Source organism: Oncorhynchus masou, chromosome 28 (genome assembly GCF_036934945.1).
Source record: "Oncorhynchus masou masou isolate Uvic2021 chromosome 28, UVic_Omas_1.1, whole genome shotgun sequence".
Lineage (NCBI taxonomy): Eukaryota > Metazoa > Chordata > Actinopteri > Salmoniformes > Salmonidae > Oncorhynchus > Oncorhynchus masou.
Genome location: NC_088239.1, coordinates 2,747,851 through 2,775,790, shown reverse-complemented (window position 1 = coordinate 2,775,790; position 27,940 = coordinate 2,747,851). Strand labels below are relative to the sequence as shown.

The window sequence follows — 27,940 nt, the reverse complement described above, 5'->3', positions numbered from 1 at the left end:
GAGTTCTCTAGAAGTGTTGATAATAGAGTCCTCTAGATGAGTCCTCTAGATGAGTCCTCTAGATGTGTTAATAATAGAGCCCTCTGGATGTGTTAATAATAGAGTCCTCTAGAAGTGTCAATAGTACAGTCCTCTAGACGTGTTCTAATAATAGAGTCCTCTAGATGTGTCAATAATAGAGTCCTCTAGAAATGTTAATAATAGAATCCTCTAGACGTGTTGTAATAATAGAGTCCTCTTGAAGTGTCAATATTAGAGTCCTCTAGAAGTGTTAATAATATTGTCCTCTAGACGTGTTGTAATAATAGAGTCCTCTAGACATGTTGTAATAATAGCATCCTCTAGATGTGTTGATAATAGAGTCCTCTAGATGTGTTAATAATAGAGTCCTCTAGATGTGTTGGTAATATAGTCCTCTAGACGTGTTGTAATAATAGAGTCCTCTAGACATGTTGTAATAATAGCATCCTCTCGATGTGTTGATAATAGAGTCCTCTAGATGTGTTAATAATAGAGTCCTCTAGATGTGTTGATAATATAGTCCTCTAGATGTGTTGATAATAGAGTCCTCTAGATGTGTGAATAATAGAGACCTCTAGATGTTTTGATAATAGAGTCCTCTAGATGTGTTAATAATAGAGTCCTCTAGATGTGTTGATAATATAGTCCTCTAGACGTGTTGTAATAATAGAGTCCTCTAGACATGTAATAATAGCATCCTCTAGATGTGTTGATAATAGAATCCTCTAGATGTGTTAATAATAAAATCCTCTAGATGTGTTGATAATAGAGTCCTCTAGATGTGTGAATAATAGAGTCCTCTAGATGTGTTGATAATAGAGTCCTCTAGATGTGTTAATAATAGAGTCCTCTAGATGTGTTGATAATATAGTCCTCTAGATGTGTTGATAATAGAGTCCTCTAGATGTGTGAATAATAGAGACCTCTAGATGTTTTGATAATAGAGTCCTCTAGATGTGTTTATACTAGAGTCCTCTAGATGTGTTGATAATATAGTCCTCTAGACGTGTTGTAATAATAGCATCCTCTATATGTTTTGTGGTGTTGGAAGAGGTGCAGCTCCTGTGTTTCCAGTCTTTTTATTATTTTATTGAATATTTAAACATACAATTTACCTGCAGTTAAGCCACTCAACATTTACATTCCAGTCTTTCAAGCTGTGCTAAAACAGATATGCTATTTTATGTGTATATATATAATATCTATTTTTTTTGTATTTTGTTTATTTTTTTATTAGAAATATACAGTGGAGAGAACAAGTATTTGATACACTGCCGATTTTGCAGGTTTTCCTACTTACAAAGCATGTAGAGGTCTGTCATTTTTATCATGGATACACTTCAACTGTGAGAGACGGAATCTAAAACAAAAATCCAGAAAATCACATTGTATGATTTTTAAGTAATTAATTTGCATTTTATTGCATGACATAAGTATTTGATCACCTCCCAACCAGTAAGAATTCCGGCTCTCACAGACCTGTTAGTTTTTCTTTAAGAAGCCCTCCTGTTCTCCACACATTACCTGTATTAACTGCACCTGAACTTGTTACCTGTATAAAAGACACCTGTCCACATACTCAATCAAACAGACTCCAACCTCTCCACAATGGCCAAGACCACAGGGATAAAATTGTAGACCTGCACAAGGCTGGGATGGGCTACAGGACAATAGGCAAGCAGCTTCGTGAGAAGGCAACAACTGTTGGCGCAATTATTTGAAAATGGAAGAAGTTCAAGATGACGGTCAAACACCCTCGGTCTGGGGCTCCATGCAAGATCTCACCTCGTGGGGCATCAATGATCATGAGGAAGGTGAGGGATCAGCCCAGAACTACACGGCAGGATCTGGTCAATGACCTGAAGAGAGCTGGGACCACAGTCTCAAAAAAAACATTAGTAACACACTACGCCGTCATGGATTAAAATCCTGCAGCGCACGCAAGGTCCCCCTGCTCAAGCCAGCACATGTCCAGGCCCATCTGGATGATCCAGAAGAGGAATGGGAGAAGGTTATGTGGTCTGATGAGACAAAAATAGAGCTTTTTGGTCTAAACTCCACTCGCCGTGTTTGGAGGAAGAAGAAGGATGAGTACAACCCCAAGAACACCATCCCAACCGTGAAGCATGGAGGTGGAAACACAATTCTTTGGGGATGCTTTTCTGCAAAGGGGACAGGACGACTGCACCGTATTGAGGGGAGGATGGATGGGGCTATGTATTGCGAGATCTTGGCCAACAGCCTCCTTCCCTCAGTAAGAGCATTGAAGATGGGTCCTGGCTGGGTCTTCCAGCATGACAACGACCCGAACCAAACAGCCTGGGCAAATAAGGAGTGGCTCCGTAAGAAGCATCTCAAGGTCATGGAGTGGCCTAGCCAGTCTCCAGACCTGAACCCAATAGAAAATCTTTGGAGGGAGCTGAAAGTCCGTATTGCCCAGCGACAGCCCCGAAACCTGAAGGATCTGGAGAAGGTCTGTATGGAGGAGTGGGCCAAAATCCCTGCTGCAGTGTGTGCAAACCTGGTCAAGAACTACAGGAAATGTATGTTCTCTGTAATCGCAAACAACGTTTTCTGTACCAAATATTAAGTTTGGCTTTTCTGATGTATCAAATACTTACGTCATGCAATAAAATGCAAATGAATTACTTAAAAATCATACAATGTGATGTTCTGGATTTTGTTTTAGAATCCGTTTCTCACAGTTGAAGTGTACCTATGATAAAAATGACAGCCCTCTACATGCTTTGTAAATAGGAAAACCTGCAAAATCGGCAGTGGATCAAATACTTGCTCTCCCCACTGTATCTGTATGTACAGTATCAGTCAAAAGTTTGGATACATCTACTCATTCCAGGGTTTTTCTTTATTGGTTTTTCTTTTTTGGTTTCCACAGTGAAGCATGGAGGAGGAGGTGTGGGGGTGCTTTCTGGTGACACTGTCTGTGATTTATTTAGAATTCAAGTCCAACTTAACCAGCATCGCAACCACAGCATTCCGCAGTGATACACCATCCCATCTGGTTTGCACTTATTGGGACTATCATTTGTTTTTCAACAGGAAATCAACCCAGCACACCTCCAGGCTGTGTAAGGGCTATTTGACCAGGAAGGAGAGTGATTGACCTGGCTTCCACAATCACGGGACTTCAACCCAATTGAGATGGTTTGGGATGAGTTGGACCGCAGAGTGAAGGAAAAGCAGCATATCTGGGAACTCCTTCAAGAAGGTTGGAAAAGCATTTCAGGTGCAGCTGGTTGAGAGAATGCCAAGAGTGTGCAAAGCTGTCATCAAGGCAAAAGATGGCAACTATGAAGAATCTCGACTATAAAATATATTTTGATTTGTTTAAAATGTTTTGCTTACTACATGATGCCATGTGTTAATTCATAGTTTTGATGTCTTCACTATGTCTCTACTATGTAGAAGATAGTAAAAATAAAGAAAAACCCTTGAATGAGTAGGTCTGTGTGTCCAAACTTTTGACTTGTACTGTATATATATTTTTGTTGTTGTTAGTTTTTAACCCCTATTTCTCCCCGATTTTGTGATATCCAATTGTGATCCAATTACTATTTTGTCTCATCGCTGCAACTCCCCAAAGGGCTTGGGAGAGGCTAGAGTTAAATCATGCATCCTCTGAGAAACTTAACTTGGAAGCCAGCTGCACCAATGTGTCGGAGGAAACACTGTTCAACTGATAACCTGACGGCACCCGGCCCACCACAAGTAGTGGCAAGGGCGTGATGAGCCCAGTACAGCCCTCCGGCCAACAAACCCTACCCTAATCCGGACGATGATGGGCCAATTGTGCGCCGCCCTATGGGATTCCCAGTCACGGACAGTTGTGACACAGCTTGGGATCGAACCCGGGTCTGTAGTGATGCCTCAAGCACTGAAATGCAGTGCCTTAGACTGCTTCCTGCGCTACTCGGGAGGCCCCAAAGATGCTTTTCAATGTGACCTCTCACAAACTCCCTCCAGGTCAAACACAACAGAATTGATCAAATAACAGATGTCATGGGTTGGAACAGGTGGCACTGTGAAAAATGTAACATCTTTACAACTTGGTGAGTCTCATGGTGTTGAGGAGTGTTACATCTTGGTGAGTCGAAGCGTGTTGAGTCGTGCCCCCAAGATGGTGGCCCCAGAGGCGTATTGGATCTCCCTCAGAACACCCACCCACTTCCTTTCCCCTTCGTCATACCTGCAGGAGGAGAGGATGTCAGTTAAGAGGACAGAACAGGATGTCAGGCAAGAGGACAGGACAGGAGGTCAGGTAAGAGGACAGAACAGGATGTCAGGTAAGAGGACAGAGGACAGAACAGGAGGTCAGTTAAGAGGACAGAACAGGGTGTCAGGTAAGAGGACAGAACAGGATGTCAGGTAAGAGGACAGAACAGGATGTCAGGTAAGAGGACAGAACAGGATGTCAGGTAAGAGGACAGAACAGGATGTCAGGTAAGAGGACAGAACAGGATGTCAGGTAAGAGGACAGAACAGGATGTCAGGTAAGAGGACAGAGGACAGAACAGGAGGTCAGTTAAGAGGACAGAACAGGGTGTCAGGTAAGAGGACAGAACAGGATGTCAGGTAAGAGGACAGAACAGGATGTCAGTTAAGAGGACAGAACAGGGTGTCAGGTAAGAGGACAGAACAGGAGGTCAGTTAAGAGGACAGAACAGGAGGTCAGGTAAGAGGACAGAACAGGAGGTCAGGTAAGAGGACAGAACATGACGTAATGTAAAAGGACAGAACAGGATGTCAGAACAGGGTGTCAGGTAAGAGGACAGGACAGGATGTCAGGTAAGAGGACAGAACAGGGTGTCAGGTAAGATAACAGAACAGGATGTCAGGTAAGAGGACAGAACAGGATGTCAGGTAAGAGGACAGAACAGGGTGTCAGGTAAGATAACAGAACAGGATGTCAGGTAAGAGGACAGAACAGGAGGTCAGGTAAGATAACAGAACAGGATGTCAGGTAAGAGGACAGAACAGGAGGTCAGGTAAGATAACAGAACAGGATGTCAGGTAAGAGGACAGAGGACAGAACAGGATGTCAGGTAAGAGGACAGAACAGGATGTCAGGTAAGAGGACAGAACAGGATGTCAGGTAAGAGGACAGAACAGGAGGTCAGGTAAGAGGACAGAACAGGATGTCAGGTAAGAGGACAGGACAGGATGTCAGGTAAGAGGACAGAACAGGGTGTCAGGTAAGATAACAGAACAGGATGTCAGGTAAGAGGACAGAACAGGATGTCAGGTAAGAGGACAGAACAGGGTGTCAGGTAAGATAACAGAACAGGATGTCAGGTAAGAGGACAGAACAGGAGGTCAGGTAAGATAACAGAACAGGATGTCAGGTAAGAGGACAGAGGACAGAACAGGATGTCAGGTAAGAGGACAGAACAGGATGTCAGGTAAGATAACAGAACAGGATGTCAGGTAAGAGGACAGAACAGGATGTCAGGTAAGAGGACAGAACAGGATGTCAGGTAAGAGGACAGAGGACAGAACAGGATGTCAGGTAAGAGGACAGAACAGGATGTCAGGTAAGAGGACAGAACAGGATGTCAGGTAAGAGGACAGAGGACAGAACAGGATGTCAGGTAAGAGGACAGAACAGGATGTCAGGTAAGAGGACAGAACAGGATGTCAGGTAAGAGGACAGAGGACAGAACAGGATGTCAGGTAAGAGGACAGAACAGGGTGTCAGGTAAGAGGACAGAACAGGATGTCAGGTAAGAGGACAGAACAGGAGGTCAGGTAAGAGGACAGAACAGGAGGTCAGGTAAGAGGACAGAACAGGGTGTCAGGTAAGAGGACAGGACAGGAGGTCAGGTAAGATAACAGAACAGGGTGTCAGGTAAGAGGACAGAACAGGATGTCAGGTAAGAGGACAGAACAGGATGTCAGGTAAGATAACAGAACAGGATGTCAGGTAAGAGGACAGAACAGGATGTCAGGTAAGATGACAGAACAGGAGGTCAGGTAAGAGGACAGAACAGGATGTCAGGTAAGAGGACAGAACAGGATGTCAGGTAAGAGGACAGAACAGGAGGTCAGGTAAGAGGACAGAACAGGATGTCAGGTAAGAGGACAGAACAGGATGTCAGGTAAGATGACAGAACAGGATGTCAGGTTAGAGGACAGAGGACAGAACAGGAGGTCAGTTAAGAGGACAGAACAGGAGGTCAGGTAAGAGGACAGAACAGGATGTCAGGTAAGAGGACAGAACAGGAGGTCAGGTAAGAGGACAGAACAGGATGTCAGGTAAGAGGACAGAACAGGAGGTCAGGTAAGAGGACAGAGGACAGAACAGGATGTCAGGTAAGAGGACAGAACAGGATGTCAGGTAAGAGGACAGAACAGGAGGTCAGGTAAGAGGACAGAACAGGATGTCAGGTAAGAGGACAGAACAGGAGGTCAGGTAAGAGGACAGAACAGGATGTCAGGTAAGAGGACAGAACAGGAGGTCAGGTAAGATAACAGAACAGGATGTCAGGTAAGAGGACAGAACAGGATGTCAGGTAAGAGGACAGAACAGGGTGTCAGGTAAGAGGACAGAGGACAGAACAGGATGTCAGGTAAGAGGACAGAACAGGGTGTCAGGTAAGATAACAGAACAGGATGTCAGGTAAGAGGACAGAACAGGATGTCAGGTAAGAGGACAGAACAGGGTGTCAGGTAAGAGGACAGAACAGGATGTCAGGTAAGAGGACAGAACAGGGTGTCAGGTAAGAGGACAGAACAGGGTGTCAGGTAAGAGGACAGAACAGGATGTCAGGTAAGAGGACAGAACAGGATGTCAGGTAAGAGGACAGAACAGGAGGTCAGTTAAGAGGACAGAACAGGATGTCAGGTAAGAGGACAGAACAGGGTGTCAGGTAAGAGGACAGAACAGGATGTCAGGTAAGAGGACAGAACAGGATGTCAGGTACGAGGACAGAGGACAGAACAGGATGTCAGGTAAGAGGACAGAACAGGAGGTCAGTTAAGAGGACAGAACAGGGTGTCAGGTAAGAGGACAGAACAGGAGGTCAGTTAAGAGGACAGAACAGGGTGTCAGGTAAGAGGACAGAACAGGATGTCAGTTAAGAGGACAGAACAGGATGTCAGGTAAGAGGACAGAGGACAGAACAGGATGTCAGGTAAGAGGACAGAACAGGAGGTCAGTTAAGAGGACAGAACAGGATGTCAGGTAAGAGGACAGAGGACAGAACAGGATGTCAGGTAAGAGGACAGAACAGGAGGTCAGGTAAGAGGACAGAACAGGAGGTCAGTTAAGAGGACAGAACAGGATGTCAGGTAAGAGGACAGAACAGGGTGTCAGGTAAGATAACAGAACAGGGTGTCAGGTAAGAGGACAGAACAGGATGTCAGGTAAGAGGACAGAACAGGATGTCAGGTAAGAGGACAGAACAGGATGTCAGGTAAGAGGACAGAACAGGGTGTCAGGTAAGATAACAGAACAGGATGTCAGGTAAGAGGACAGAACAGGATGTCAGGTAAGAGGACAGAACAGGGTGTCAGGTAAGAGGACAGAACAGGATGTCAGGTAAGAGGACAGGACAGGAGGTCAGGTAAGAGGACAGGACAGGATGTCAGGTAAGAGGACAGAGGACAGAACAGGATGTCAGGTAAGAGGACAGAACAGGAGGTCAGGTAAGAGGACAGAGGACAGAACAGGAGGTCAGGTAAGAGGACAGAACAGGAGGTCAGGTAAGATAACAGAACAGGATGTCAGGTAAGAGGACAGGACAGGAGGTCAGGTAAGAGGACAGAACAGGAGGTCAGGTAGGAAAACAGAACAGGATGTCAGGTAAGAGGACAGGACAGGAGGTCAGGTAAGAGGACAGGACAGGAGGTCAGGTAAGAGGACAGAACAGGATGTCAGGTAAGAGGACAGAACAGGATGTCAGGTAAGAGGACAGAACAGGATGTCAGGTAAGAGGACAGAACAGGAGGTCAGGTAGGAAAACAGAACAGGATGTCAGGTAAGAGGACAGGACAGGAGGTCAGGTAAGAGGACAGAACAGGACGTCAGGTAAGAGGACAGAACACGAGGTCAGGTAAGAGGACAGAACAGGATGTCAGGTAAGAGGACAGAAAATGGGGGCAGGTAAGAGGACAGAACAGGAGGGCAGGTAAGAGAACAGAACAGGTCAGGTAAGTGGACAGAACAGGAAGGACGTTTGGTAAGAAAACAGAACAGGACATCAGTTAAGAAGACAGAACATGAGGACAGAATAGGAGGTCAGGTAAGAGGACAAAACAGGAGGTCAGGTAAGAGGACAGAACAGGAGGTCAGGTAAGTTGACAGAACAGGAAGGACATCAGTTAAGAGGACAGAACAGGACGTGAGGTAAAAGGACAGAACAGGACGTGAGGTAAAAGGACAGAACAAGAGGTCAGGTAAGAGGACAGAACAGGGTGTCAGGTAAGAGGACATAACAGGGTGTCAGGTAAGAGGACAGAACAGGGTGTCAGGTAAGAGGACAGAACAGGACGTGAGGTAAAAGGACAGAACAAGAGGTCAGGTAAGAGGACAGAACAGGGTGTCAGGTAAGAGGACAGAACAGAACGTCAGGTAAGAGGACAGAACAGGGTGTCAGGTAAGAGGACAGAACAGGGTGTCAGGTAAGAGGACAGAACAGAACGTCAGGTAAGAGGACAGAACAGAACGTCAGGTAAGAGGACAAAATAGTAGGTCAGGTAAGAAGACAGAACAGGGAGTCCTTTAAGAGGACAGAGCATAACGTCTGTTAAGAGGACAATCACAGGATTCTGTAGTGACCATAGTGAAATTATTTGCATTGGTGGCCCAGTGTGTCAGTCTTGCTACCAGGACTTTAACTATATCCCTTACCTTCCCTGTCTCCAACCATAGCCCTGACTTTCCCTGCCTGGAACCATAACCCTGATCTTCCCTGCCTTCAACCATTGCCGTGACCTTCCCCGCCTCCAACCAGAGCCAAAAACCTTCCTTCCAACCATAGCCCTGACCTTCCCAGCCTCCAACCATAGCCCTGATTTCCCTGCCTACAACCATAGCTCTGACCTTCCCTACCTCCAACCATAGCCCTGACTCTCCCTGCCTCCAACCATAGCCCTGAACTTCACTGCCTCCAACTGTAGCCCTGATTTTCCCTGCCTCCAACCATAGTCCTGACCTTCCTTCCAACCATAGCCCTGAACTTCCCTGCCTCCAATCACAGCCCTGACTCTCCCTGCCTCCAACCATAGCCCTGACCTTTCCCGCCTCCAACCATAGCCCTGACCTTCCCTGCCTCCAACTATAGCACTGATTTTCCCTGCGTCCAACAATAGCCCTGAACTTCCCTGCCTCCAACCATAGTCCTGACCTTCCTTCCAACCATAGTCCTGACCTTCCCTGCCTCCAACCATAGCCTTGACCTTCCCTGCCTCCAACCATAGACTTGACCTTCCCTGCCTCCAATCATAGCCCTGACTCTCCCTGCCTCCCACCACAGCCCTGACTCTCCCTGCCTCCAACCATAGCCCTGACCTTCTATACCTCCAATCATATCACTGACTCTCTCTGCCTCCAACCATATCCCCGACCTTCCCTGCCTCCCACAATAGCCCTGACTCTCCCTGCCTCCAACCATAGCCATCACTTTCCGTGCCTCCTAACCATAGCCCTGACTCTTCCCTGCCTCCAACCATAGCCCTGACCTTCCCTGCCTCCAACCACATTCCTTACTCTCCCTGCCTCAAACCATAGCCCTGACCTTCCCTCCCTCCAACCATATCACAGACTCTCTGCATCCAACCATAGCCCCGACCTTCCCTGCCTCCAACAATAGCCCTGATTCTCCATGCCTCCAATCATAGCCCTGACCTTCCTGCCTCCAACCATAGCCCTGTCTCTCTCTGCCTCCAACCTTAGCACTGACTCTCCCTGCCTCCAACCACAGCCCTGACTCTCTCTGCCTCCAACCACAGCCCTGACTCTCCCCTTCTCCAACCATATCCCTCACTCTCCCTACCTCCAAATATAGCCTTGACCTTCCCTGCCTCCAATCATAGCCCTGCCTCTCCCTGCCTCCAACTATATCCCTGACTCTCTCTGCCTCCAAACTTAGCCCTGACCTTCCCTGCCTCCAACTATAGCCCTGACTCTCTCTGCCCCCAACCATAGCCTTGACTCTCCCTGCTTCCAACCATAGCCCTGCCTCTCCCTGCCTCCAACTATATCCCTGACTCTCCCTGCTTCCAACCATAGCCCTGCCTCTCCCTGCCTCCAACTAAATCCCTGACTCTCTCTGCCTCCAACCTTAGCCCTGACCTTCCCTGCCTCCAACTGTAGCCCTGACTCTCTCTGCCCCCAACCATAGCCCTGACTCTACCTGCTTCCAACCATAGCCCTGCCTCTCCCTGCCTCCAACTATATCCCTGACTCTCACTGCCTCCAACCTTAGCCCTGACCTTCCCTGCCTCCAACTGTAGGCCTGACCTTCCCTGCCTCCAACCATAGCCCTGCCTCTCCCTGCCTCCAACTGTATCCCTTACTCTCCCTGCCTCCAATCATAGCCCTGACTCTCCCTGCCTCCAACAATAGCCCTGACTCTCCCTGCCTCCAACCAAAGCCCCGACTCTCTCTGCCTCCAACCATAGCCCTGACTCTTCCTGCCTAAACCACAGCCCTGACTCTCCCTGTCTCCAATCATAGCCCTGACCTTCCCTGCCTCCAACCATAGCCCTGACCTTCCCTGCCTCAAACAATAGCCCTGACCTTCCCTGCCTCCAACCATAGCCCTGACCTTCCCTGCCTCCAACCATAGCCCTGACCTTCCCTGCCTCCAATCATAGCCCTGACCTTCCCTGCCTCCAACCATAGCCCTGACCTTCCCTGCCTGAAACCATAGCCCTGACCTTCACTGCTTCCAACCATAGCCCTGACTCTCCCTGCCTCCAACCATAGCCCTGACTCTCCCTGCCTCCAAACATAGCCCTGACTCTCTCTGCCTCCAACCATAGCCCTGACTCTCCCTGCCTCCAACCATAGCCCTGACTCTTCCTGCCTCCAACCATAGCCCTGACTCTCTCTGTCTCCAACCATAGCCCTGACCTTCCCTGCATCCAACCATAGCCTTGACTCTCTCTGTCTCCAACCATAGCCCTGACTCTCCCTGCCTCCAACCTTAGCCCTGACTCTCCCTGCCTCCAACCACAGCCCTGACTGTCCCTGCCTCCAACCATAGCCATGACTCTCCCTGTCTCCAACCATAGCTCTGACTCTCCCTGCCTCCAACCTCAGCCCTGACTCTCCCTGCCTCCAACCATAGCCCTGACTCTCTCTGCTCCAACCTTAGCCCTGACTCTCCCTGCCTCCAATCATAGCCCTGACTCTCCCTGCCTCCAACCATAGCCCTGACTCTCCCTTCTCCAACCATATCCCTCACTCTCCCTACCTCCAAATATAGCCTTGACCTTCCCTGCCTCCAATCATAGCCCTGCCTCTCCCTGCCTCCAACTATATCCCTGACTCTCTCTGCCTCCAACCTTAGCCCTGACCTTCCCTGCCTCCAAACATAGCCCTGACTCTCTCTGCCTCCAACCATAGCCCTGCCTCTCCCTGCCTATACTATATCCCTGACTCTCCCTGCTTCCAACCATAGCCCTGCCTCTCCCTGCCTCCAACTATATCCCTGACTCTCCCTGCTTCCAACCATAGCCCTGCCTCTCCCTGCCTCCAACCATATCCCTGACTCTCTCTGCCTCCAACCTTAGCCCTGACCTTCCCTGCCTCCAACTGTAGCCCTGACTCTCTCTGCCCCCAACCATAGCCCTGACTCTACCTACTTCCAACCATAGCCCTGCCTCTCCCTGCCTCCAACTATATCCCTGACTCTCTCTGCCTCCAACCTTAGCCCTGACCTTCCCTGCCTCCAACTGTAGCCCTGACCTTCCCTGCCTCCAACCATAGCCCTGCCTCTCCCTGCCTCCAACTATATCCCTTACTCTCCCTGCCTCCAATCATAGCCCTGACTCTCCCTGCCTCCAACTATATCCCTGATTCTCTCTGCCTCCAACCTTAGCCCTGACCTTCCCTGCCTCCAAAAATAGCCCTGACTCTCTCTGCCCCCAACCATAGCCCTGACTCTTCCTGCTTCCAACAATAGCCCTGCCTCTTCCTGCCTCCAACTATATCCCTGACTCTCACTGCCTCCAACCTTAGCCCTGACCTTCCCTGCCTCCAACTGTAGGTCTGACCTTCCCTGCCTCCAACCATAGCCCTGCCTCTCCCTGCCTCCAACTGTATCCCTTACTCTCCCTGCCTCCAATCATAGCCCTGACTCTCCCTGCCTCCAACCATAGCCCTGACTCTCCCTGCCTCCAACCATAGCCCCGACTCTCTCTGCCTCCAACCATAGCCCTGACTCTTCCTGCCTAAACCACAGCCCTGACTCTCCCTGTCTCCAATCATAGCCCTGACCTTCCCTGCCTCCAACCATAGCCCTGACCTTCCCTGCCTCAAACAATAGCCCTGACCTTCCCTGCCTCCAACCATAGCCCTGACCTTCCCTGCCTCCAACCATAGCCCTGACCTTCCCTGCCTCCAATCATAGCCCTGACCTTCCCTGCCTCCAACCATAGCCCTGACCTTCCCTGCCTGAAACCATAGCCCTAACCTTCACTGCTTCCAACCATAGCCCTGACTCTCCCTGCCTCCAACCATATCCCTGACTCTCCCTGCCTCCAAACATAGCCCTGACTCTCTCTGCCTCCAACCATAGCCCTGACTCTCCCTGCCTCCAACCATAGCCCTGACTCTTCCTGCCTCCAACCATAGCCCTGACTCTCTCTGTCTCCAACCATAGCTCTGACCTTCCCTGCATCCAACCATAGCCTTGACTCTCTCTGTCTCCAACCATAGCCCTGACTCTCCCTGCCTCCAACCTTAGCCCTGACTCTCCCTGCCTCCAACCACAGCCCTGACTGTCCCTGCCTCCAACCATAGCCATGACTCTCCCTGTCTCCAACCATAGCTCTGACTCTCCCTGCCTCCAACCTCAGCCCTGACTCTCCCTGCCTCCAACCACAGCCCTGACTCTCCCTGCCTCCAACCATAGCCCTGACTCTCTCTGCTCCAACCCTAGCCCTGACTCTTCCTGCCTCCAACCATAGCCCTGACTCTCTCTGCCTCCAACCTTAGCCCTGACTCTCCCTGCCTCCAATCATAGCCCTGACTCTCCCTGCCTCCAACCATAGCCCTGACTCTCCCTGCCTCCAACCATAGCCCTGACTCTCTCTGCCTCCAACCATAGCCCTGACTCTTACTGCCTCCAACCACAGCCCTGACTCTCCCTGCCTCCAACCACAGCCCTGACTCTCCCTGCCTCCAATCATAGCCCTGAAATTCTCTGCTTCCAACCATTACACTGACTCTCTCTGCCTCCAATCATAGCCCCGACCTTCCCTGCTTCCAACAACAGCCCTCATTCCTCCTGTCTCCAACCATAGCCCTGCAATTCTCTGCTTCCAACCATTACACTGACTCTCCCTGCCTCCAACCATAGCCCTGACTCTTCCTGCCTCCAACAACAGCCCTGACCTTCCCTGCCTCCAACCACAGCCCTGACTTCTCCTGCCTCCAACCATAGTCCTGATTCTCCCTTCCTCCAACCATAGCCCTGACCTTCCCTGCCTCCAATCATAGCCCTGACCTTCCCTGCCTCCAACCATAGCCCTGACCTTCCCTGCCTGAAACCATAGCCCTGACCTTCACTGCTTCCAACCATAGCCCTGACTCTCCCTGCCTCCAACCATAGCTCTGACTCTCCCTGCCTCCAACCTCAGCCCTGACTCTCCCTGCCTCCAACCACAGCCCTGACTCTCCCTGCCTCCAACCATAGCCCTGACTCTCTCTGCTCCAACCCTAGCCCTGACTCTTCCTGCCTCCAACCATAGCCCTGACTCTCTCTGCCTCCAACCTTAGCCCTGACTCTCCCTGCCTCCAACCACAGCCCTGACTCTCTCTGCCTCCAACCACAGCCCTGACTCTCCCCTTCTCCAACCATAGCCCTAACTCTCCCTACCTCCAAATATAGCCCTGACGTTCCCTGCCTCCAATCATAGCCCTGCCTCCAAATATAGCCCTGACTCTCTCTGCCTCCAACTGTAGCCCTGACTCTCCCTGCCTCCAACCATAGCCCTGACCTTCCCTGCCTCCAACCATAGCCCTGCCTCTCCCTGCCTCCAAACTTATCCCTGACTCTCCCTGCCTCCAAACATAGCCCTGACTCTCTCTGCCTCCAACCATAGCCCTGACTCTCCCTGCCTCCAACCGTAGCCCTGACTTTCCCTGCCTCCAACCGTAGCCCTGACTCTCCCTGCCTCCAACCGTAGCCCTGACTCTCCCTGCCTCCAACCGTAGCCCTGACCTTCCCTGCTTCCAACAACAGCCCTCACTCCTCCTGCCTCCAACCATAGCCATGCAATTCTCTGCTTCCAACCATTACACTGACTCTCCCTGCCTCCAACCATTGTCCTGACCTTCCCTGCCTCAAACCACAGCCCTGACTTCTCCTGCCTCCAACCATAGTCCTGATTCTCCCTTCCTCCAACCATAGCCCTGATCTTCCCTGCCTCCAACCATATCCCTGACTCTCCCTGCCTCCAACCATATCCCTGACTCTCCCTGCCTCCAATCATAGCCCTGACTCTCCCTGCCTCCAACCATAGCCCTGACTCTCCCTGCCTCCAACCATAGCCCTGACTCTCTCTGCCTCCAACCATAGCCCTGACTCTTACTGCCTCCAACCACAGCCCTGACTCTCCCTGCCTCCAACCACAGCCCTGACTCTCCCTGCCTCCAATCATAGCCCTGAAATTCTCTGCTTCCAAACATTACACTGACTCTCTCTGCCTCCAATCATAGCCCCGACCTTCCCTGCTTCCAACAACAGCCCTCACTCCTCCTGTCTCCAACCATAGCCCTGCAATTCTCTGCTTCCAACCATTACACTGACTCTCCCTGCCTCCAACCATAGCCCTGACTCTTCCTGCCTCCAACCACAGCCCTGACCTTCCCTGCCTCCAACCACAGCCCTGACTTCTCCTGCCTCCAACCATAGTCCTGATTCTCCCTTCCTCCAACCATAGCCCTGACCTTCCCTGCCTCCAATCATAGCCCTGACCTTCCCTACCTCCAGCCATAGCCCTGACCTTCCCTGCCTGAAACCATAGCCCTGACCTTCACTGCTTCCAACCATAGCCCTGACTCTCCCTGCCTCCAACCATAGCCCTGACTCTCCCTGCCTCCAACCATAGCCCTGACTCTCCCTGCCTCCAACCACAGCCCTGACTCTCCCTGCCTCCAAACATAGCCCTGACTCTCTCTGCCTCCAACCATAGCCCTGACTCTCCCTGCCTCCAACCATAGCCCTGACTCTTCCTGCCTCCAACCACAGCCCTGACTCTCCCTGCCTCCAACCACAGCCCTGACTCTCTCTGCCTCCAACCACAGCCCTGACTCCCCTTCTCCAACCATATCCCTCACTCTCCCTACCTCCAAATATAGCCCTGACCTTCCCTGCCTCCAATCATAGCCCTGCCTCCAACTATAGCCCTGACTCTCCCTGCCTCCAACCATAGCCCTGACCTTCCCTGCCTCCAACCATAGCCCTGACTCTCCCTGCCTCCAACCATAGCCCTGACTCTCCCTGCCTCCAACCATAGCCCTGACTCTCCCTGCCTCCAACCGTAGCCCTGACTCTCCCTGCCTCCAACCATAGCCCTGACTCTCCCTGCCTCCAACCGTAGCTCTGACTCTCCCTGCCTCCAACCACAGCCCTGACTCTCCCTGCCTCCAACCATAGCCCTGACTCTCTCTGCTCCAACCCTAGCCCTGACTCTTCCTGCCTCCAACCATAGCCCTGACTCTCTCTGCCTCCAACCTTAGCTCTGACTCTCCCTGCCTCCAACCACAGCCCTGACTCTCTCTGCCTCCAACCACAGCCCTGACTCTCCCCTTCTCCAACCATATCCCTCACTCTCCCTACCTCCAAATATAGCCCTGACCTTCCCTGCCTCCAATCATAGCCCTGCCTCCAACTATTGCCCTGACTCTCTCTGCCTCCAACTGTAGCCCTGACTCTCCCTGCCTCCAACCATAGCCCTGACCTTCCCTGCCTCCAACCATAGCCCTGACTCTCCCTGCCTCCAACCGTAGCCCTGACTCTCCCTGCCTCCAACCATAGCCCTGACTCTCCCTGCCTCCAACCATAGCCCTGACTCTCCCTGCCTCCAACCGTAGCTCTGACTCTCCCTGCCTCCAACCACAGCCCTGACTCTCCCTGCCTCCAACCATAGCCCTGACTCTCTCTGCTCCAACCCTAGCCCTGACTCTTCCTGCCTCCAACCATAGCCCTGACTCTCTCTGCCTCCAACCTTAGCTCTGACTCTCCCTGCCTCCAACCACAGCCCTGACTCTCTCTGCCTCCAACCACAGCCCTGACTCTCCCCTTCTCCAACCATATCCCTCACTCTCCCTACCTCCAAATATAGCCCTGACCTTCCCTGCCTCCAATCATAGCCCTGCCTCCAACTATTGCCCTGACTCTCTCTGCCTCCAACTGTAGCCCTGACTCTCCCTGCCTCCAACCATAGCCCTGACCTTCCCTGCCTCCAACCATAGCCCTGACTCTCCCTGCCTCCAACCGTAGCCCTGACTCTCCCTGCCTCCAACCATAGCCCTGACTCTCCCTGCCTCCAACCACAGCCCTGACTCTCCCTGCCTCCAACCCAACGTCAGTTTGTACCTCACCTCCAGATGTCATTCATCTCCTTGGGGAGGAGTTCCTCCTTGTCCTCGCTGGGCATCATGGCGAACCCTCCAACAGCGTAGAGACCCCCGGCCACCGACGCCAGACTGAGTGAGCTACGACCCTGAGGGAACTCCACAAAGTCTGACCACCTGGACACATTGATAATGGGTTTAACAGCCATATGAGTAAAGGTAAATCAGGCACTGTTCATTGTTGTCTTGAATCATCATCAGCTCCCAGAGAGAATATGTTGGCAGCACAGTGAACTCAGACTTCGGAACACTTTCAGTCATCTGAAATCTGCCTTGTTGGTGTTACTATCGTAGACCTCCATGAAGTCTGTGAAAGACACACACACACAAACACACACACACACACACACACACACACACACACACACACACACACTTTGTGGCTGCAGGCCTGCGACTGACTTGTTGGTGTTGATGTCGTAGACCTCCATGGTGTCTGTCAAAGACACACACACACACACACACACACACACACACACACACACTTTGTGGCTGCAGGCCTGCGACTGACTTGTTGGTGTTGATGTCGTAGACCTCCATGGTGTCTGTCAAAGACACACACACACACACACACACACTTTGTGGCTGCAGGCCTGCGACTGACTTGTTGGTGTTGATGTCGTAGACCTCCATGGTGTCTGTCAAAGACACACACACACACACACACTTTGTGGCTGCAGGCCTGCGACTGACTTGTTGGTGTTGATGTCGTAGACCTCCATGGTGTCTGTCAGGCCGGTGTCTGTGACGCCTGCTGCTACGTAGATCTTGTCTTTGTGGATGGTGGCTCCAAACAGAGAGCGGGCCAGCTGCATCGGAGCCAGCTCCTTCCACTCAAACCGCTGTGCATAGTACACACACATCCTCTTCGTCACCTTCCTACAGGACAGACACACATCCTAGTAGTAGCAGCAGCAGTAGTAATAGTTGTTGTTGTTAGTGATCATACTGTCCTAACTGAGCTCTACACGGTGACTGAGCTGTACACCAACAGTGTGGAAGAGAATGCAGTATCACGTCAATAACTCACTTGCTATCCGATTTTCCTCCGATCACATAGATAAGTCCGTCGTGAGACACAGTAGCGTGGCCGTAGACGGGGTACGGTATGGGGTCAGACTCGCCCCATTTAAAAGACCTGAGGAGGACAAACACAGAGAGGTACACATTAGACTGCTAGCTCAGACTACATTTGAACAATTTGACAAAATCCTGATTACATTACTCTTCTGAGGCAGCAGGTTGAATGACTCTTCCATTGTGTTGTGATTCATATCTCTATTGTTTATTTATTTATTTATTTTTCACCTTTATTTAACCACGTAGGCCAGTTGAGAACAAGTTCTCATTTACAACTGCAACCTGGCCAAGATAAAGCAAAGCAGTTTTACACAAACAACACTGAGTTACACATGGAATAAACAAACGTACAGTCAATAACACAATAGAGAAATGTATATACAGTGTGTGCAAATGGAGTAAGATTATGGAGGTAAGGCAATAAATAGGCCGTAGTGGCGAAATAATTACAATTTGATGATGTGCAAGTAGAGATACTGGGGTGCAAAAGAGCAAAAATAAATAACAGTATGGGGATGAGGTAGTTGGATGGGCTATTTATAGATGGGCTATGTACAGGTGCAGTGATCGGTAAGTGTCACGGCCTCCGCCGAAGTCGGCTCCTCTCCTTGTTCGTGCGGCGTTTGACGTCTCCGGCTTTCTAGCCATCGCATCTTCATTTCTCATTTATCCATTTGTTTTGTCTTGTTCCCTCCTGGTTTTCATTCCCCAATCACACTACATGTAGTTATTCCTCTGTTCCCCCTCATGTCTTTGTGTTACGTGTTTTATGTTGACGCCCTTTACTGGTATGCGTTTATTCTGTGTTTTATTATGTTATTGTGTTTATATAGTATTATTGTGACTGTTTTCACGTTTGCACTTTTGCCTGTGGGCTGGAGTTTATGACGCAGTGGCGTCAGTCTGTTGGTTTCTCCTGCCTAAATAAAGTGTGAGCCTGTTCACAACTCTCTGCTCTCCTGCACCTGACTCCGCTCCCAGTACGCACACACCTGACAGTAAGCTGCTCTGACAACTGATGTTTAAAGTTAGTGAGGGAGATATGAGTCTCCAGCTTTCAGTGATTTTTGCAATTCGTTCCAGTCATTGGCAGCAGAGAACTGGAAGGACAGGCGGCCAAAGGAGGAATTGGCTTTGGGGGTGACCAGTGAGATATACCTGCTGGAGCGTGTGCTACGGGTGGGTGTTGGCTTTGGGGATGACCAGTGAGATATACCTGCTAGAGCGCGTGCTACGGGTGGGTGTTGCTGTGGTGACCAGTGAGCTGAGATAAGGCAGGGCTTTAGCAAGCAAAGACTTATAGATGACCCAGAGCCAGTGGGTTTGGCGACGAATATGAAACGAGGGCCAGCCAACGAGAGCATTCAGGTCACAGAGACAGGACAGTTACTGGATGCTTTTACTGGTGCCGTCACATAGACTGTAACTTACTGTCTGTCATAGACCAGCACTGAGTCCAGTGTACTGGACTCCTGCTCCTTCAGCTCCTTCCCTCCCACCATGAAGATGCTGTTCTCCGCCTCAGCCAGGCCAAACAGGAAACGGGGCGAGGGGATGGGGGGCATGCCCAGCCAATCAGCACTCACTGGGTCGTACTGGGAGGTCACAGATGTCAGAGGTCAGAGACAGGGCAGCTGTCTACATGCTGAGATATTGACAGGACAGACAGATCTATGGACAGCCAGGCAGCCAGCCAGCCAACCAGCCAGCATCTCTGTAATGGAAACAGCCACATTATAGCATCTATAATGTGGAGGAGGTAGGTCTTTCCTGCTCTATGGCATCTTCAATAGGATCCCAGAGAGCGAGAGAGAATGGTGTGTTGACTTGGTGACCATGCAGAAGATACCTCTACTCAATGACTTGGTGACCATGCAGAAGATACCTCTACTCACTGACTTGGTGACCATGCAGAAGATACCTCTACTCAATGACTTGGTGACCCAACAACCTGCCCGCTTGACCCTATCCCCTCCTCTCTTCTCCAGACCATTTCCGGAGACCTTCTCCCTTACCTCACCTCGCTCATCAACTCATCCCTGACCGCTGGCTACGTCCCTTCCGTCTTCAAGAGAGCGAGAGTTGCACCCCTTCTGAAAAAACCTACACTCGACCCGTCCGATGTCAACAACTACAGACCAGTATCCCTTCTTTCTTTTCTCTCCAAAACTCTTGAACGTGCCGTCCTTGGCCAGCTCTCCCGCTATCTCTCTCAGAATGACCTTCTTGATCCAAATCAGTCAGGTTTCAAGACTAGTCATTCAACTGAGACTGCTCTTCTCTGTATCACGGAGGCGCTCCGCACTGCTAAAGCTAACTCTCTCTCCTCTGCTCTCATCCTTCTAGACCTATCGGCTGCCTTCGATACTGTGAACCATCAGATCCTCCTCTCCACCCTCTCCGAGTTGGGCATCTCCGGCGCGGCCCACGCTTGGATTGCGTCCTACCTGACAGGTCGCTCCTACCAGGTGGCGTGGCGAGAATCTGTCTCCTCGCCACGCGCTCTCACCACTGGTGTCCCCCAGGGCTCTGTTCTAGGCCCTCTCCTATTCTCGCTATACACCAAGTCACTTGGCTCTGTCATAACCTCACATGGTCTCTCCTATCATTGCTATGCAGATGACACACAATTAATCTTCTCCTTTCCCCCTTCTGATGACCAGGTGGCGAATCGCATCTCTGCATGTCTGGCAGACATATCAGTGTGGATGACGGATCACCACCTCAAGCTGAACCTCGGCAAGACGGAGCTGCTCTTCCTCCCGGGGAAGGACTGCCCGTTCCATGATCTCGCCATCACGGTTGACAACTCCATTGTGTCCTCCTCCCAGAGCGCTAAGAACCTTGGCGTGATCCTGGACAACACCCTGTCGTTCTCAACTAACATCATGGCGGTGGCCCGTTCCTGTAGGTTCATGCTCTACAACATCCGCAGAGTACGACCCTGCCTCACACAGGAAGCGGCGCAGGTCCTAATCCAGGCACTTGTCATCTCCCGTCTGGATTACTGCAACTCGCTGTTGGCTGGGCTCCCTGCCTGTGCCATTAAACCCCTACAACTCATCCAGAACGCCGCAGCCCGTCTGGTGTTCAACCTTCCCAAGTTCTCTCACATCACCCCGCTCCTCCGCTCTCTCCACTGGCTTCCAGTTGAAGCTCGCATCCGCTACAAGACCATGGTGCTTGCCTACGTAGCTGTGAGGGGAACGGCACCGCAGTACCTCCAGGCTCTGATCAGGCCCTACACCCAAACAAGGGCACTGCGTTCATCCACCTCTGGCCTGCTCGCCTCCCTACCACTGAGGAAGTACAGTTCCCGCTCAACCCAGTCAAAACTGTTCGCTGCTCTGGCCCCCCAATGGTGGAACAAACTCCCTCACGACGCCAGGACAGCGGAGTCAATCACCACCTTCCGGAGACACCTGAAACCCCACCTCTTCAAGGAATACCTAGGATAGGGTAAAGTAATCCTTCTCACCCCCCCCCCTTAAATGATTTAGATGCACTATTGTAAAGTGGCTGTTCCACTGGATGTCAGAAGGTGAATTCACCAATTTGTAAGTCGCTCTGGATAAGAGCGTCTGCTAAATGACTTAAATGTGACCATGCAGAAGATACATCCACTCAATGACTTGGTGACCATGCAGAAGATACATCTACTCAATGACTTGGTGACCATGCAGAAGATACATCTACTCAATGACTTGGTGACCATGCAGAAGATACATCTACTCAATGACTTGGTGACCATGCAGAAGATACATCTACTCAATGCAGATCCAAAGGAATTATCCAAGTAAAATGTGATAATAACATGATAATAACATCCTACCTGTATTAATAACAGGTATATAATAATTATAACATCCTACCTGTATTAATAACAGGTATATAATAATTATAACATCCTACCTGTATTAATAACAGGTATATAATAATTATAACATCCTACCTGTATTAATAACAGGTGTATAATAATTATAACATCCTACCTGTATTAATAACAGGTATATAATAATTATAACATCCTACCTGTATTAATAACAGGTATATAATAATTATAACATCCTACCTGTATTAATAACAGGTGTATAATAATTATAACATCCTACCTGTATTAATAACAGGTATATAATAATTATAACATCCTACCTGTATTAATAACAGGTGTATAATAATTATAACATCCTACCTGTATTAATAAAAGGTAAATAATAATTATAACATCCTACCTGTAAGAAGTAGGAGCTGAGAGGATCCTCCTTGTTCAGCTCATTGTAGAACAGCCCCCCAGCAACAAAGATTTGGTTCTCCTTGGTGACAAGGGAGGCATGGTTCTTGGGGATCTGAGTGGAGAGCGAGGCAACGTAACAGTCGTTCCCTGTGGGGTCGTACGCCACCGCCCCCGTGTCACTCACCATGAACACCAGGTCTCTCAGGAACATCCCAAAACGCAGTTGATCATTCAAGATCCCCGGGAGTAGAGCCTCCTCCTCCTCCTCTTCCTCTCCCTCCTTCTCCTCTCCTCCCTTCTGCTCTGACTTATTTTCTTCCGTCTTCTTCTTTGTTTTCTTCTGAGGCGGGAGGTCAGGCAGTTTTCCAGCACGAGCATCTCTGACCATTTGAAGCCTCTTCTCCATTTCAGGGTTGGAGCAGATCCACTCATGCTTCTCCACCTGGTGGGACAGGGAGATTTATCAGAATCACCTGCTTCTCCACCTGGTGGGACAGGGAGATTTATCAGAATCACCTGCTTCTCCACCTGGTGGGACAGGGAGATTTATCAGAATCACCTGCTTCTCCACCTGGTGGGACAGGGAGATTTATCAGAATCACCTGCTTCTCCACCTGGTGGGACAGGGAGATTTATCAGAATCACCTGCTTCTCCACCTGGTGGGACAGGGAGATTTATCAGAATCACCTGCTTCTCCACCTGGTGGGACAGGGAGATTTATCAGAATCACCTGCTTCTTTACCTGGTGGGACAGGGAGATTTATCAGAATCACCTGCTTCTCCACCTGGTGGGACAGGGAGATGTAATACAACAATCACATGCTTCTCCACCTGGTGGGACAGGGAGATGTAATACAACAATCACATGCTTCTCCACCTGGTGGGACAGGGAGATGTAATACAACAATCACCTGCTTCTCCACCTGGTGGGACAGGGAGATGTAATACAACAATCACCTGCTTCTCCACCTGGTGGGACAGGGAGATGTAATACAACAATCACATGCTTCTCCACCTGGTGGGACAGGGAGATGTAATACAACAATCACATGCTTCTCCACCTGGTGGGACAGGGAGATGTAATACAACAATCACATGCTTCTCCACCTGGTGGGAGAGGGAGATTTATCAGAATCACCTGCTTCTCCACCTGGTGGGACAGGAGATGTAATACAACAATCACATGCTTCACCACCTGGTGGGACAGGGAGATTTATCAGAATCACCTGCTTCTCCACCTGGTGGGACAGGGAGATGTAATACAACAATCACCTGCTTCTCCACCTGGTGGGACAGGGAGATTTGTCAGAATCACATGCTTCTCCACCTGGTGGGACAGGGAGATTTATCAGAATCACCTGCTTCTCCACCTGGTGGGAGAGGGAGATTTATCAGAATCACCTGCTTCTCCACCTGGTGGGACAGGGAGATGTAATACAACAATCACATGCTTCTCCACCTGGTGGGACAGGGAGATGTAATACAACAATCACATGCTTCTCCACCTGGTGGGACAGGGAGATGTAATACAACAATCACATGCTTCTCCACCTGGTGGGACAGGGAGATGTAATACAACAATCACATGCTTCTCCACCTGGTGGGACAGGGAGATGTAATACAACAATCACATGCTTCTCCACCTGGTGGGAGAGGGAGATTTATCAGAATCACCTGCTTCTCCACCTGGTGGGACAGGAGATGTAATACAACAATCACATGCTTCTCCACCTGGTGGGACAGGGAGATTTATCAGAATCACCTGCTTCTCCACCTGGTGGGACAGGGAGATGTAATACAACAATCACCTGCTTCTCCACCTGGTGGGACAGGGAGATTTATCAGAATCACATGCTTCTCCACCTGGTGGGACAGGGAGATTTATCAGAATCACCTGCTTCTCCACCTGGTGGGACAGGGAGATTTATCAGAATCACCTGCTTCTCCACCTGGTGGGACAGGGAGATTTATCAGAATCACCTGCTTCTCCACCTGGTGGGACAGGGAGATTTATCAGAATCACCTGCTTCTCCACCTGGTGGGACAGGGAGATTTATCAGAATCACATGCTTCTCCACCTGGTGGGACAGGAGATGTAATACAACAATCACATGCTTCTCCACCTGGTGGGACAGGGAGATTTATCAGAATCACCTGCTTCTCCACCTGGTGGGACAGGGAGATGTAATACAACAATCACCTGCTTCTCCACCTGGTGGGACAGGGAGATTTATCAGAATCACATGCTTCTCCACCTGGTGGGACAGGGAGATTTATCAGAATCACCTGCTTCTCCACCTGGTGGGACAGGGAGATTTATCAGAATCACCTGCTTCTCCACCTGGTGGGACAGGGAGATTTATCAGAATCACCTGCTTCTCCACCTGGTGGGACAGGGAGATTTATCAGAATCACCTGCTTCTCCACCTGGTGGGACAGGGAGATTTATCAGAATCACATGCTTCTCCACCTGGTGGGACAGGGAGATTTATCAGAATCACCTGCTTCTCCACCTGGTGGGACAGGGAGATTTATCAGAATCACCTGCTTCTCCACCTGGTGGGACAGGGAGATGTAATACAACAATCACCTGTTTCTCCACCTGGTGGGACAGGGAGATTTATCAGAATCACCTGCTTCTCCACCTGGTGGGACAGGGAGATTTATCAGAATCACCTGCTTCTCCACCTGGTGGGACAGGGAGATTTATCAGAATCACCTGCTTCTCCACCTGGTGGGAGAGGGAGATTTATCAGAATCACATGCTTCTCCACCTGGTGGGACAGGGAGATGTAATACAACAATCACCTGCTTCTCCACCTGGTGGGACAGGGAGATGTAATACAACAATCACCTGCTTCTCCACCTGGTGGGACAGGGAGATGTAATACAACAATCACATGCTTCTCCACCTGGTGGGACAGGGAGATTTATCAGAATCACCTGCTTCTCCACCTGGTGGGACAGGGAGATTTATCAGAATCACCTGCTTCTCCACCTGGTGGGACAGGGAGATTTATCAGAATCACCTGCTTCTCCACCTGGTGGGACAGGGAGATTTATCAGAATCACCTGCTTCTCCACCTGGTGGGACAGGGAGATTTATCAGAATCACCTGCTTCTTTACCTGGTGGGACAGGGAGATTTATCAGAATCACCTGCTTCTCCACCTGGTGGGACAGGGAGATGTAATACAACAATCACATGCTTCTCCACCTGGTGGGACAGGGAGATGTAATACAACAATCACATGCTTCTCCACCTGGTGGGACAGGGAGATGTAATACAACAATCACCTGCTTCTCCACCTGGTGGGACAGGGAGATTTATCAGAATCACCTGCTCCTCCACCTGGTGGGACAGGGAGATGTAATACAACAATCACCTGCTTCTCCACCTGGTGGGAGAGGGAGGTTTAATACAACAATCACCTGCTTCTCCACCGGGTGGGACAGGGAGATGTAATACAACAATCACATGCTTCTCCACCTGGTGGGACAGGGAGATTTATCAGAATCAACTGCTTCTCCACCTGGTGGGACAGTGAGATGTAATACAACAATCACCTGTTTCTCCACCTGGTGGGACAGGGAGATTTATCAGAATCACCTGTTTCTCCACCTGGTGGGACAGGGAGATTTATCAGAATCACCTGCTTCTCCACCTGGTGGGACAGGGAGATTTATCAGAATCACCTGCTTCTCCACCTGGTGGGACAGGGAGATTTATCAGAATCACCTGCTTCTCCACCTGGTGGGACAGGGAGATTTATCAGCATCACCTGCTTCTCCACCTGGTGGGACAGGGAGATTTATCAAAATCACCTGCTTCTTTACCTGGTGGGACAGGGAGATTTATCAGAATCACCTGCTTCTCCACCTGGTGGGACAGAGAGATTTATCAGAATCACCTGCTTCTCCACCTGGTGGGACAGAGAGATTTATCAGAATCACCTGCTTCTCCACCTGGTGGGACAGGGAGATTTATCAGAATCACCTGTTTCTCCACCTGGTGGGACAGGGAGATTTATCAGAATCACCTGCTTCTCCACCTGGTGGGACAGGGAGATTTATCAGAATCACCTGCTTCTCCACCTGGTGGGACAGGGAGATTTATCAGAATCACCTGCTTCTCCACCTGGTGGGACAGGGAGATTTATCAGAATCACCTGCTTCTCCACCTGGTGGGACAGGGAGATTTATCAGAATCACCTGCTTCTCCACCTGGTGGGACAGGAGATGTATCAGAATCACCTGCTTCTCCACCTGGTGGGACAGGGAGATGTAATACAACAATCACATGCTTCTCCACCTGGTGGGACAGGGAGATGTAATACAACAATCACCTGCTTCTCCACCTGGTGGGACAGGGAGATGTATCAGAATCACCTGCTTCTCCACCGGGTGGGACAGGGAGATGTAATACAACAAACACATGCTTCTCCACCTGGTGGGACAGGGAGATGTAATACAACAATCACATGCTTCTCCACCTGGTGGGACAGGGAGATGTAATACAACAATCACATGCTTCTCCACCTGGTGGGACAGGGAGATGTAATACAACAATCACCTGCTTCTCCACCTGGTGGGACAGGGAGATTTATCAGAATCACCTGCTCCTCCACCTGGTGGGACAGGGAGATGTAATACAACAATCACCTGCTTCTCCACCTGGTGGGAGAGGGAGGTTTAATACAACAATCACTTGTTTCTTCACCTGGTGGGACAGGGAGATTTAATACAACAATCACCTGCTTCTCCACCGGGTGGGACAGGGAGATGTAATACAACAATCACATGCTTCTCCACCTGGTGGGACAGGGAGATTTAATAAAACAATCACCTGCTTCTCCACCTGGTGGGATAGGGAGATTTATCAGAATCACCTGCTTCTACACCTGGTAGGACAGGGAGATTTAACACCAGACCATACTGCTCACCATCTCAGTAAAGTAGTCCTTGTGGACCAGTCTGAGTCTAACACAGTCCATCAGTCCGGGTAGTTCCTTCAGCCTGTTCTCCACATCTTGACCGACCCACTTCTCCACGGCCTCAAACACCTCTTCCTCCGTTTCTACATTCAGTGTGTCCGCTGTCAAGATAGCTGCCAGCTCGCTGGGCCCCAGCGTCAGGAACTCATCGTCACGGGAGATGAGCTGGAAGCGTTCGCAGGCGTAGTTGCGAGCGGAGACAGCGAGGCGAGGACAGTCCAGCATCAGGCCCAGTCGGAATATAGCCAGACAGTTACTGAGACTGAGTTTCTTCTGGAGGAAGGAGACACACACTGTGAAGATCGAGGGGATCTGGAACATGTTGGCTACAGAGAAGATGTCCTGGACATTCTGCTCTGTCACGTTAATGGTGGAGGTATAGAGGTACTTCAGAATCAGACCCATGACCCCCGGCTCTACATCCTCCAACACCACCTCTCTCTTCTTCTCCTCTTCCAGATCCGACAGGAACAGGGCCCTAAAGAAGGACGAGCAGGCACACAGCACCAGACGGTGGCAGGGGAACTCCTTGCCCTTGACCTTCAGGACACAGTCCACCAGCTTGTCATTCTCCAGTAGATCATAGAGTCCGTCCTGCAACAGGGTCTGCTGGTACAGCCTGGGCTCCTCCGTTGGGTCGATGGACAGAGCCATGGTGCCTCGGTCCAGGGGGACAACTCCCAGTCGATAAGCAGGGAACAAGAGACCTAGGGCGTCTTGGTCCTTGGTGTCTGTCCTGTCTGTCTCCTGTCCACACGGCAGAGCTCCGAGCTCAGGCTCTCT

General features: G+C 50.3%; 1 protein-coding gene across 1 annotated transcript; it reads right to left on the bottom strand.

Moving 5' to 3' along the window:
• Positions 1 to 2,807: 2,807 nt before the first annotated feature.
• klhl40b (kelch-like family member 40b) lies at positions 2,808 to 27,940 on the bottom strand. The gene is made up of 7 exons (XM_064941132.1): positions 27,107 to 27,940; positions 22,162 to 22,605; positions 19,361 to 19,524; positions 17,880 to 17,987; positions 17,543 to 17,728; positions 16,817 to 16,966; positions 2,808 to 4,228 (listed from the first exon to the last, which is right to left on the bottom strand). The coding sequence occupies exons 1-7, from the start codon at positions 27,809 to 27,811 to the stop codon at positions 4,117 to 4,119; spliced, it is 1,869 nt and encodes a 622-aa protein (XP_064797204.1). The 5' UTR covers positions 27,812 to 27,940; the 3' UTR covers positions 2,808 to 4,116.

Excerpts from the sequence above, each read along its gene's own strand:
- klhl40b (XM_064941132.1), bottom strand. The coding sequence starts at position 27,811 with ATGGCTCTGTCCATCGACCCAACGGAGGAGCCCAGGCTGTACCAGCAG. Across the intron at positions 16,967-17,542 it reads TACGACATCAACACCAACAA|GTGGTCAGACTTTGTGGAGT; the intron begins GTCAGTCGCAGG and ends CAATGTGTCCAG. Across the intron at positions 4,229-16,816 it reads GAGATGAATGACATCTGGAG|GTATGACGAAGGGGAAAGGA; the intron begins GTGAGGTACAAA and ends CTCCTCCTGCAG.